This window comes from Gavialis gangeticus, unplaced genomic scaffold (assembly GCF_001723915.1).
Source record: "Gavialis gangeticus isolate Ggan-Ray unplaced genomic scaffold, GavGan_comp1, whole genome shotgun sequence".
Classification (NCBI taxonomy): Eukaryota; Metazoa; Chordata; order Crocodylia; family Gavialidae; genus Gavialis; species Gavialis gangeticus.
Window position 1 is genome coordinate 175,284,369 of NW_017729022.1, and position 12,433 is coordinate 175,296,801.

At 42.2% G+C, this 12,433-nt stretch overlaps 1 protein-coding gene across 5 annotated transcripts in view; it reads right to left on the minus strand.

Annotated features, from left to right (window-relative positions):
* Positions 1-12,433, minus strand: part of CDC42BPA (CDC42 binding protein kinase alpha) — a 457,009-nt gene that overhangs the window by 105,035 nt on the left and 339,541 nt on the right. For all 5 annotated transcript variants that reach the window (XM_019516554.1, XM_019516553.1, XM_019516552.1 and 2 more), the window contains exons 12-14: positions 4,892-5,025; positions 2,612-2,854; positions 2,201-2,311 (exon numbers count right to left, since the gene is read on the minus strand). In XM_019516554.1, the coding sequence (XP_019372099.1) occupies positions 2,201-2,311; positions 2,612-2,854; positions 4,892-5,025 (488 nt within the window). The remainder of the gene's footprint in view (positions 1-2,200; positions 2,312-2,611; positions 2,855-4,891; positions 5,026-12,433) is intronic.

A 12,433-nucleotide genomic window follows, 5' to 3' on the forward strand; every position in this document is an offset into this window, starting at 1 on the left:
AGAAAAGAAATGCACAAAATGCAGGGGGATGAGGCTGGGAGGAGGCAAGGGCAAGGGGGCTACCTGTGTTCCCAGATTAATTATCCCTACTATAGCTGTGGAAGGGCAACAAATTCAAGGCAAACCTCCAATAATTCGGTTCTATAACTGGAAAATTATAATAAATTTATACATTTTCCATACATAGAATCTAATTATTGGGAGGCTATCTGATATTCAAGTAAATATGGTAAATACAAAAGCATAAAGTAATTTAAATACAAAGGCCAAAGAACAAGGGAGGAAAGGAGAGGGCACTGGTAAGAGGTGAAGATGGGGTGAAGAAATAAAAGGGGAAGAACAAAACCATTAACTGACTGAAGAACATAGGGATTATAAAAACTAGACTACGTAATATGATTCAATTGATTCAAGAATGATTTCTTGTTCCACAGTTTCAGGTTCAAGTTATTTTTTAAAGTTTTGGTGTTTAAGAACAGCTATTCTGAGGTCAGTGATGAAATATCCAGAGAGGTCAAAGTGTTCTGCGCAAGGCTTGTTTTTCTTTCTGGAATTGATAGGTTCATGCCTTTCTGAACAAGTTAGTCTATAATGTGCCACCCTTCTCTGCTTCCTAAAAAGAAGTTACATTTGCCTGTTGAAAAAAAATGCTTAAATTTTTATCATATTTAACATTAATTCAAATTTGGTTATGAATAGACAGTGTTTAAAAATGGGAACCCATTTCTATATGTATCCCCCCCACATGCCACCCAGATCATTTTCTGTTTCATTTACTGACATTGACAAATTTTTGCCCATCAGCAGTTCAGAACCTGTAGAGCAGTTAAAGAATAAACTACATCCTATATTCAAGTAACAACCACTACAGCCATCTTAGTTCTGATGCCAGACTGTTCATGGCTGCTGGAGACATAAGAACCAGAACGAAGACTGCTTTGTCTTCTGAGAGCAGACTGAATTTGCAACAGTTGTAGTCTTATGAAATCTGGTTTAAGGAAAAATCAGATCGTCTAAAGCAGGGATCAGCAACCTATGGTCTGCAGGCTGGATCCAGCCTACAAGGAGGTCCAAACTGGTTTGGGTGATGATGGCACAGAGCTGCACTGTGCAAACCATCACTTCTGCAGAACTTGAGCCCAGCCATACCCTCCAGAGAGCTTGAGCTGTAACAAGATGTCTTAACTAATCTGCTACCCTGCCTCTTAATGTTGGCAAGGGTCCCAATGACACTGATTAACAAAACTGTTAACCATAGATTTTAAGCCCAGAAGGGAATGGTCTAGTCTGACCTTCTGCAAAACAAAATTCATGGGATTTCACTTTGTACTTCCTGTTTGAAGGCCATAACTTTTAGAAAGGCATCCTATCTTGACTTAGAGACTTCAGGTGATGAAGAATCCATCATATCTCTTAATACAATCATCCACTAACTAATTATCCTAATGAGTTAAGTGGAAACAAGATTTTGCCTTATGCAAACACTTATACAGAAACCAGGAAACCTATTTCTTTTCCTAATAATCTTTTTGGACCTCTAAAAAGCTTATTATATAATGCCACACAATGGGATAAGAATTTTAGTTTGAACTGGTTAAATTCCTGATTCAGAAAGCATTTATTTATATAAATAATAACACTGAAATTAATAGGACTATTCATTTGTGCAGTTAGTCTTATACTTAAGTGTTTACCAGATTGGGGCCTTACTGGACATACCTACCTAAGATATGCAGTACATTATAATTTTTCCCTTAAAATAATTTTTTAGGCTCATAACTGAAATATATCATTACAACAAATTAATACCCAAAATGTCTTCATAGATATTGTTTGCAATGTATTAACAAATTATAAAAGACCTTTTTTGACTTGCAAAGTTAGCAATTAGTAACAGAAGATAATGTCTGGTAATAAATATAGAAAAACTAAGGATTCCTTATAGTGATGCTCCTCTGACTATAACCACCGTTTAATGTGCACATAGGATACTGGTCAAAAGTTTGTGCTTGCTGGAACTTTGTTTCTTACACAGCCTTTCATAGTGACAGCATGATACGACTTGCATTTGCATTCAGTACAGAGCAAGGTGAGGTGACAAATTCATAAGACCCTTTTGTCCCATGCCTGAAAACAATTTTACAGCTCAAATCATTGCAGGCTGTTAAGTTTAAAGGTGTCAAAATCAAAGCAGACTAACCTTTAGTCCTTCTAGTTCACTCTCCAGCTGCTTACAGTACTGCTCACTTCGCTCACGCAATTTCCTGTCCTTAGATGCCTCAGCAGCAGCAGCTTCAGTTTGAACTTCCAGCTACAAAAATAATTGTTAACAATAACCAGATTCGGATATTATACTTTTTCCAAACACACTGAGATTTCTTTTAGTGTAAGGGCTGAATGCCCAATTATTAGGCTGAAATTTTTGAATTCTTGAGGAACTAAATTGTGCATACAATGCCATAATCAAATGAATATCACTCTAAAGATTCACAGACTCATATAATTTTATTTAAATAAAGGTAGTGAAATAAGCGTTATTTTGCTTGCCCGAAAAGCCCTTCACATATCATTACTCCTCAAGGACTTTTTAAAACTCCTTTGGACTACTTACTTCTTTTTTTATTCTTTCTGTTCTGCGTAACTCCTGCCTTAAATTTTCTACCTTTTGCATCACCACTTCCATCTCTTCCTCCTTATCTCGGAGCTGGCGGGCAAGTTTCTGTTTTTGGGAGTGCAAGTCTGTCAGTCGCTCATTCATCTCTGAGAACTCCTGCATAGCCAGTTTCCGCTGGCTATGTGCATCTTTCAGCTCTTTGGCTTGGGATTTTAGTCTCTCACTAGACTCTGTCAGTTCCTACAGATTAAAAAAATGGAAAGGTTATAAACATACATAGAGCTACAGGGCTAAATTCTGCCCTACCTTTGGACAAGGGCATGAGGGCTCTAAGTAAAAGGAAACTAAATATTTACATCCTAAAAAAAACACCCACGTATGACAGGCTGACTGCTTGCAATGAACTGTGAAAATTATTTATGAAGGTCAGAGGCCAGATTAAAAACAACTGCAGCCAACTGAATCTTGAACTTGGCCCACTACACAGATTCAGTGCATGGAGTGTCAACACTTTTGAGACCATATCATATAACAAAACAATGATGATATTTTAATTCAAAGTATTATTGTCACACTTTTCCTGAATGATTTAAATCAAGTAAAGAAAAACTTGCATCATTAAATATTATATCTGTCAAATAAAAACTTCAAGTAATAAGTGAATGGAAAAATATTTTGTAAAAATCTCCATCTTCAAAGACTTTGGTAATCCTGTACAGTTATAATAACGCCTGTATTCTATACCTACACTATCATCAAGAACCAATAGCACAAATTACATATATATTCTTTAAAAGGGCATTTAAGTGCAGAAGCCAAATACTGTACTAGGAATACATCTACAAGGTAAAAATCATGTTGACAAAGCTAATGAAGACTGTAAAGTTATTTTACCTTACCTATTGCCATAAAACCGAGTCCATAAAAATTTGGCTGGATGTCATTAAACAATCCACAGTGGACTGATGCAGGTGAATGGAGAAAAAAGAGCCTAAACATGCATGTAGTATAGGGAAGACAGAAAACCTACTTTGCCATCTTGTTGGCTATGCAAGTCTAACAGTAGTTTCCAAATGTTCTAGCAGTTAAAGAAGACTAAGGGTGCCTGTAGATATGTAGGATGTCTGCTCTGATGTGCTGTAATTATCCCAAGAGCCACTCTAATTAAAGCACCCCTCCTCTCCCCACCCCTGGAGCACATGTTAAGATGCCCTTAGAGCCCAGTGCTGCCATGAGAAGATTGATGGATGGTCTCTCAAGCAGATACACAAATCCCAAGGCAGTAATAAATCATTTACAGATCAAAGCCAATACCTTAAATTTACTTAGCAAATTAGCATCCAAAGTACTGGATGCTAATAGTTTAATGCATTCATGATGCAACACCCCATTCAGCAAACAGATGCACCTATACTTTGCACCTTCTTCTGTTTCCCAGTTGGTTTAAGTTATAGCCTAGGGTAGAGCTCAAAATAATAAGTAGCATATGGAAACAAAGTTGGCATAAAAGTAGAAGTGTTACAACCTCCTGAGCAGAGGTGGGACAACAAAAGGATGTTGAGAAAGGCTGTCTGCACAGGTGCAGAAATACCTGGGTTAGCTCAGGTACTTGAAACAGTATAACTATGTTATAATTATAACATACAGGGTTTCGCCCAGGATCATTAGTCCTGTTATAGCATCAAACAAATGTAGCTATACTTTGGGGTACCTGAACTTGCTTGTTTAGACCTAGCTTGGATTTTTCATGGCGTTGCATTGTGATATGTAGAGATATCCAAAAAGGAAGAGAAATAATTCTGGTGAGAATATCTGTATGTTCCCCAAGTTAAATCTTAAATCTTTCAATTTGAAGAACTTTTATCTCCCTCTGCTGGAAATACTCATGCAACACAAAACAACCATCATCAGACTGTTCAGAGCATGACTTTCACCAGACTGATTAAATTAGTACTCTGGGGCAGTTCTTCTATCCTTTGCCTACTAACTGCTATAATTATCATTTTAATCTGAGGCCCAGAAAGGCTTTCTGTGCAGCCAACACGGAGATCATTTCATGGATCTGTTTAATGTCTGGAATCAATCGGCTAGGACCACCCAATGTGAAAGTACACATAATGTTTAAAATGATCTCCTTGTGTCAAAAAAGGAGTCAGAATTCAGAAAGAGTAATACGTTTGCATCATCACCTAATCAATTTTACTGTGAAATTAAGATGTTAAGGGAACATTCATTTCAAATGAAATATAATGAAATTACCAATATAATACTTTTTACCTTATTAAGGTCCTCTCTCTCTTGCTTCAGGCCTCTGATTTGTTTCTCAAAAGCCTTTATTTGCCTGGAAGCATCATCTAATTCTCGTCGTGCAGAACTGGCTTCCTCTAGTTGCTGTTCCAGCTGTCCAGAATCTAGAAAAAAAGGAGTACTCCTAAATACATAAGGGGAAATCATGCTTGCTCTTGAATAGCATAGACTGGCTGGCCTAAAGTTGTGCATATTACACAACACATACGCATTCTTTTATGGAGGTAGTGTAACAAAGGCCCCCTCTATATATTACAGGTCTTGCACAATTAACACGAGACCAGCTACACATGCAAAGTACCCATCACACCATAAAAAGCTCCAAACAGTTTTAATTTGCATGTGTAGCAGGGTCTCCTCTAAAGCTGGGGGTCCCATCAGTTGACAGGGCTCCTGGGTGCAGGAGTGCACTATGCCTAGCCAGTATTGAGTCCCGAAACTGGGGTTGCAGCTACCCCAAGGGCGTGTGAAACTCCTGAAGCTAGGGGACCATGATAGCCACAACCCCCGAGCCCCAGGGATGGGTGGGGTGTCCCCACAGCTGGGAGCCCCTCAACTGCGGATATGGTGGCCATTGGTCCTGTTCTATACTGGACCAACCTGTTTTAAACCCTCTGCCTCCTGTCCATTTCTGAATGAAAAACAGATAGCAAAAAAGTCCCATTTTTCAGTTCATTGGTGGAAATACATGTTAATCATTTGTCCTCGTGATTCTATTGGCTGTTCCTAGAGGTGGACAGTGCAGTCAGGAGGAAAGGGGTTTGAGCCAGCCAGGGAGGGAGGAAGGGAGGGTTGGCCCCTCCCTTGCTGCTGACTGGCCAAGGGGCCTGGTGACCCCACCCCACCCTGATGATTGGCTGAGGTGTCTGTAGCCCCACCCCTCACCACTGATAAGTGAAGGGGGCTCACCCCTTACCAAGGGATTGTCCTGTGTTCTGGGGATATGTCAGTGGCCACCCTAACTGAGGAGATTCCCAGCCAAGGGAGCTTGCTTCTTATTGGTGCAGGGGAAGCCTTAGATTGGGCTCCTCTGCACCAGCAGTAAGGCATGACAGGATCTAAGGCATGATCCCATGATCATGCCTCCTGCCATGCATGTGTGACATGGCAGGAAGTGCAACTGTGTAGCTAGCACAGTAGATTCCATTGTACCTGTAGCAGCACATGTTGATGGGCCCAAAGGTAATTTCAAACTACCAGTGAGCGCTAAATCATTGTCTAGTTTTATTCATGTATTACGACTGCTTTGTTTCTCTTTAATGGGATAGAACATGCTAGAATATGGCATACCAAATGATAATACATTGTTGTTTTATTATGTGACATACTATGGCAAAGATTGCATCATACTATAATGTACTGCAGCACGTCACGTGCCCTTGGATAGTCCACACTGTGGTGAAACGTATTAATAGATATGTCTCAAATGACACTGTCTCCAGTGAGTTATAGTGGTTAGGATTTATTTCATGAAAAGAGCCACCAAATAGGGTGGGCTACCCAAGAGCTGGCAAGTGTTCTCCTCTGGATATAAATCAAATTAATTTCAGATGGCTGAATTTATTTCTAGTATTAGCACTATTTGTATTTATGGGATTTACTTTAATAATTGCTATAACTGAGGAAAAATATGTATTTCTACAAGCATTTTCTTATGATCTAATAATTTAGTAAGCAAAAATCATTTTTAAAGCACATCGAAATTACGTTGTATAAATGTCCAAATATTACAACTGAATAATCAGAACTGCACAAAGAATAATATGCCACTGAAAAGCTCAAAGGGCAAGGAAAATCCATCATAAATTGAAATCCAATTCTTGATACTCCCTTCCTTAAAGCCGTATATTTACAGAGATATATAAGTAAGTTGAAATTAAATCCTGGCTCTGTGAATCAATGCAAGTTTTGCAAGATTTCACATCATAGCCATATATTTACACAGCAATACATAGGCACTCACAGTAAAAACACGTTTCAGGTCCTTACATTTCAGAAATACAACTCCAAGGCTAAGTACAGAGGTTCAAAAAGCCTGAGGAGAAACTGATTCAATCTTTGCAGGTTTTTCTCAGTTGGGCAGATTGGACTGATAATGAACTGAACTGATGTTCAATATACCAGTGACCAAAGCAGGCAGAAGTCTGCACTGGCCCAGGCCAGGAGACTGGGGTTGCTCACATGTTTCCCATCAGGTTGGATATTGCCAAAGGCTGCTGAACCCAGCAGATTGGCAGCCCACACCTGATTGGCAGCTGGACAGATTTCTTCATCCCCTGCTGTCAGCTGCATGGAGGGGGAGAGCCAGCAGACAATCCCTCCCCAGCCCCCTCCCCCCCGCAAGCCACTTGCCTCTTTGAGAGGTGGGGTGAAGAGGCAGGGAGGGGGGTGAACCCCCCAGCCCAGCACCAGCCCTCCCACTGCAAGATTCTGCATGGTGCAGGGGGGAAGCCTGCATGGGGGGGATTTTCCAACCCACTTGTGGCCCAGCAGGCTGGGCTGGGAAAGCCCTAGCCCTGCCCCTTCACCAGCTTCCTGCTCGTCTGAGAGATGGGGGGTGGGAACGCATCGTCCCCCACAGCCTGGCACTGGTCTGCCCCAACAGAGGTCTGCATGGCCCCTGCATTCCCCCTCCTCTGCCCCCCCAGCTCTCAGTGAGGCTGGCAGCTGGTGAGGGGGCAGGGCTGGGGGTCTCTCAGCTTGTGGCTGGCTAGGGTCACTGCTCATTGTGCAGACCTAGACTGGGGGGTCTGGGAGCCTGTTACCTTGGCCCCCCACATGCTGCTGGGCTGACAGGCACAGGCAGGATGCAGGCGAGGAAGCAGAGGCTTTACTGCCTCAGCTCTGTGACAGCTGAGGTCAGGGCTGGCCTGGAACAGACAGCACAGCCCAGGGTTGCAAAGCATCCCGGGATGCTGGAGGACTCTGAGGTAACTTGAGTTGGGAGAGGATCTGGGACACAAGTTTGATAGACTGATTAAACCTAAATCAGTTAAGCCTGATAACTACATCGAACCAGATTTATCTTACACTGGGTTCAGCCATTCTGAAAGTGGTTTATGTGCACTGAACTTCTCTTATGTTACAGGTCTGAATTGGTTTCCAATCACTTATACCAGTTTATGTGCAACTTCTGTCCTGGGCCCAAGTGACTGGCTCTCAGAGCAAGCATAGTAAAACATACATGCACACACACATGCATGTAAAGGGCAAAGATTTTTGTGGGTGTTATTTTTTTGGATGAGAGCCACGCATTTATCACCCACAAAAATCCTTGCCTCTCGCCTATTTCCTGGACCATCACATATACAACATCACTCCAAAACTATACACTTATATGAGAGCTGAAAGTTTTGGAATGCAGGGATTGTAAAGGTAGAAGAATGATTAACTTTTACCCATATAAACATTCACTACTGCATTAATTTGCTGACCCGTTTTAAAACTTTAAAAGAATGCACTTCCAACTACAGATATAGCTCAGTGCCAGAAAATATTAACTGCCTGTCTCACGTGTTCTCCTCTGAAGTCACCAGCAAAAGAAAGCTATATGCAACTACACTGAGCCAAGATAAATCTCTCTTCCATGCGTGAACTACTTTGTTCCATAGCTCTATTTTCTTCTTCGATTGCTATCCTTTACATATTTGGCAATATTAAGGATTCCTCAAAGTTTTCTCCTATGTAACTTAGAGAGCAAAAATTATAACTTTGACCTCAAAATTGAAAGCATATGCTGCGTTGTCATTTCCTGGAAGACTGGATAGACAAAAATGTCCTGATTTTTTTTTTTTTTTTACAAAGATCCCAGTGGGGAAAGTCCTGATGCTGACACATTTCTGCATTCATTTTCACTATCTTCTTCAACGGGTGTTTACCATCACACCACCAGTTAGGCAATAATGCAGTTCTAAGGCTTGAACTAAAACCTGGTAGCTATATTTTAATAACAAACAATAATTCTCCATTTGGTCATTCCACTGTCATCCCACTAACATATTTGTTCCTTCATGAAAATATATATTATGGGATGCTATTCATATGGTTTAATTTATTAGTCACAGAGATGAACCCACACCAGAACTCACTTGGCTCTTGTTGTTTGGGTGGTGCAGGCTGGGGCCAACCTAGAAGTTTGGATCTCATTCCTGGTTTGAACTCCCCCAAAGTTTGGAAATGTTGATAGGAGTATTTGGTTTCTACTCATCTCTTGTCAATGGCCAAGTTTTAAAATTTATGTTGTAAAAAGCATGAAAATATCTTAAATACAGCATTCCTTCCCTATAACAAACTTTTCAGTGGGTTGGATCAGATGATTCAAAACACACTGAACAACTCAGAACCTTCCATATAAGGGCTGCAACTTAACCAAGTGAACCAGGAAAAGTATTCAAGTACGTATTGTAAGGGTAAACCATTCACTGGCTGCAGACATTTAAGTGACTATGTATAACTCTTCTCTATTTCTACTATGATCAGACTACTCACAATAATTTTGACAGCATTTGCATTTTTTAAAATATTTTTTAACTCTTTGCCTTTAGTAGTTTAATATTTTTCAGTGCCAGCCAAGCTAAAGACCTGGTTTGTATGTGTGCACATACAAACTCACACATTTATACTGCATTTATCCAAATCCAAGATGACTCTATATTTTAGACAACCCCCTAATAATTACATTCTAGACATGGAACATGTATAAATTTGTTATCATTTTCCATGTTCATAATCCATTTTTGGAGTGTTATCTTAAATGCATTCCCGCAGTGGGGAAAGTAATGGCAGGGTAAAAGGTGGTGGTAGTGGGGCAAGGGGCTCAAATGACCTGGCCATTGCTCCTTTCTGCCTGTCCCCCCCCCCAACCACTTGCCCTGACAGCATCTGCATGCCCCTTCCCTGCCTGCCATGGTGTCTGCACCCCTTGCCACTTGCCCTTCCATTTCCCCCCCAACCTGTCCTTACCAGCAACTATCCCCCCTGCCACTGCAGGCTGGGGCTAGGGCTGTGCTGGGCTCTTCCTGGTGTGGGGGCTGTGTTCAAGGCTGTGGGGACGCATTCAGGGTGCTCCTGGCTGTGTGGGAGCTGTGCTTGGCGCAGGCAGCAGCAGTGCTAGGAGGGGGCTACGGGGGGGGGTGGCGGTTACAACAAAATTTGGGGTGGCTGCAGCTCCCCCCACCCATAACCCCCTTCCCAGCACTGCCACCACCTGCCCCAAGCATAGCAATGGTCCAACCCCGCCCCCCCACGTGCTGGGAAAAGCCTGGTGCAGCCCTGGCCTCAGCCTGCAGCTTCAGCACACCCTGCCCCTGCTGTGCAGATCCGGAGGGCACATGCCCCCTCATGCCCTCCTGGGGTGCGTGCAGCAGCAAGAGCCACTCCCTCACCCTGCACCCCCGAACAAGCCACAGCTCTGTCCTGCATGCCCCTGCCCCACTCCCTCCCTCACTGTGGGGGCCTTGATCTGGCCCTCCATGCCACTTCCCTCCCCCCTCCCTATCCACCACAACAGACTTACCAGCTGCATGCAGCTGTATTGGAAATCAGATCAGTATCAGCTGATATGCCTCCTTAAAAATTGACTATTGGTATCGACCCCCAAAATCTCTATCAGTGCACCCCTAACAAGGAGCTTTCCCTCCATGTTGAATGGAGGAAAAACACTTTGTCTTAGATTCAAGTAAATATGGTAGTGATTTAAATGACGTGCATAGTACAATGGGACTCAAAGCTGCTAATGGACAAGTATGAAACTAAAGGAAACTTCTCACAGTTAACGGCTACTTCTCTTCATTAAAGCCTATCCAAAGAGATTAACTATGTTGGGAAATGATTCTTCCCTCTTTTACTTTCTTATTACCACTAGATGAGAAAAACTTCTGCAAGAATCAATTGTATCAGGGATTTTTTTTTTAAAGAAAAATATAATTTGAAGATTAAGGCCTGGCTTCTGGTTCACATCTGAACATGGCAGAGGTTAGTGTTCAAATGTGGGCCACCATGTAACTGTTTTGCCTTCTTCTGTTCCTGTTGTTTTATGAAGGCCTGGTCCTTCCAAAGAGAGTTCTAAGTTATACTGGTCTGCTATGGGCCCAAGGGACTAAGGACTGATGCAGGACACAAGTATTCTTGTCATGTCCTCTTTCCCCCTGCACCCTAGATGCGGTGGGCAAAGGTGTCCTGAAAATCTTTATGCTGTCTTTATGGCAGTGTGAGGACCACACTGACACTGAAGTGATCCTCTCTGGGCCAGTTAACACATGTTCATACACAAATAACATCTCTGGCATGGTGCAAAATGTTTGCATTATGCCAGAGAATCTGACTAATACAACACAACTTCATGTCTAAAGCACAGGCTTATTTGAGCTCATAAGCAATTCACATATACATCTGTGTGCAGCAGACTGCAGCTCATAAGAAACTGGTCCCTCCCCAGGGTGTAATGGCAAAGTCCAAATGAACAAACAAAGAAGTCTTGAAATAATGGTCAAACACGATATCCCTTCTTTGAAGTTTTTCCTCCTCAGGCATCCCTACTGAGGTTCCCGACACTTCCAGGAGATCTGACAGTTACGGTCAAACAAATGAAGTCTGGTAACGGTGTTCAAATGCAAACAAAAACAGCTCCTCCCTAGTGTCCTTTCCTCTGAGACATCTGGGTTGGGCTTCTGACTCTTCCCTTGAGCAGAGTCTGCATGCATGCATGCATGCATATGTGCATGTGCGTGCTGAAGTTTCTTTTTCTTAGGATTCATTCTGGTAGTCTTAAAAGATGAATCTTTGCCTCAAATTTTCCACAACTCTAGTCCTAAGCCCTTCATAGGGCTGGCAGATTGGATTCTTCTCAATCAGCATCTGTCACCTCTGGTCTTTCTCTAAGTGGCTGCCTCTCTTGTTCCATAGGTCTCTTTTCTGCAGTACGTGCCCACCCCCTCCCCATTGGAACAGAGTTACATTTTCCCAGATATTTGCCTCTTAAGTCTTAAAAGGATAGTATCCTCCAGGATTCTAAAATTTCCCCTCTAATTTAATTAAAAGCATTGATTACTTGAATACTAGCAGAGATTATGTAAGAAAGAGTATGTCTTCATAATTTAACATACAGAGGTACTGGATACTTTCTTATTATATTGACCTTTCACAGAACTTTCTAATGATGAGGGTGGTTTCATAGTAGCTAGGGTCAGGAGGGACCTGAACAGATCATCTAGCCTGACCCCCTGCCACAGGCAGGAATGAATGCTGGGTTCACAAGACCCCAGACAGATGATCATCCAACCTCCTCTTGAATTTGCCCAAGGTAGGGGCAAGGACCACTTCCCTGGGAAGTTGGTTCCAGATTTTGGCCACCCTAACTGTAAAATATTCCCTTCTGATCTCTAAACCTACTCTCCATCAGCTTATTACCATTGTTCCTCATCACCCCACGTGGTGCTGGGGAGACAAGGGCTCTACCTATTTGCTGTTGATCTCCCCTGATGAGTTTGTAGGTAGCCACCAGGTCCCCCCTCA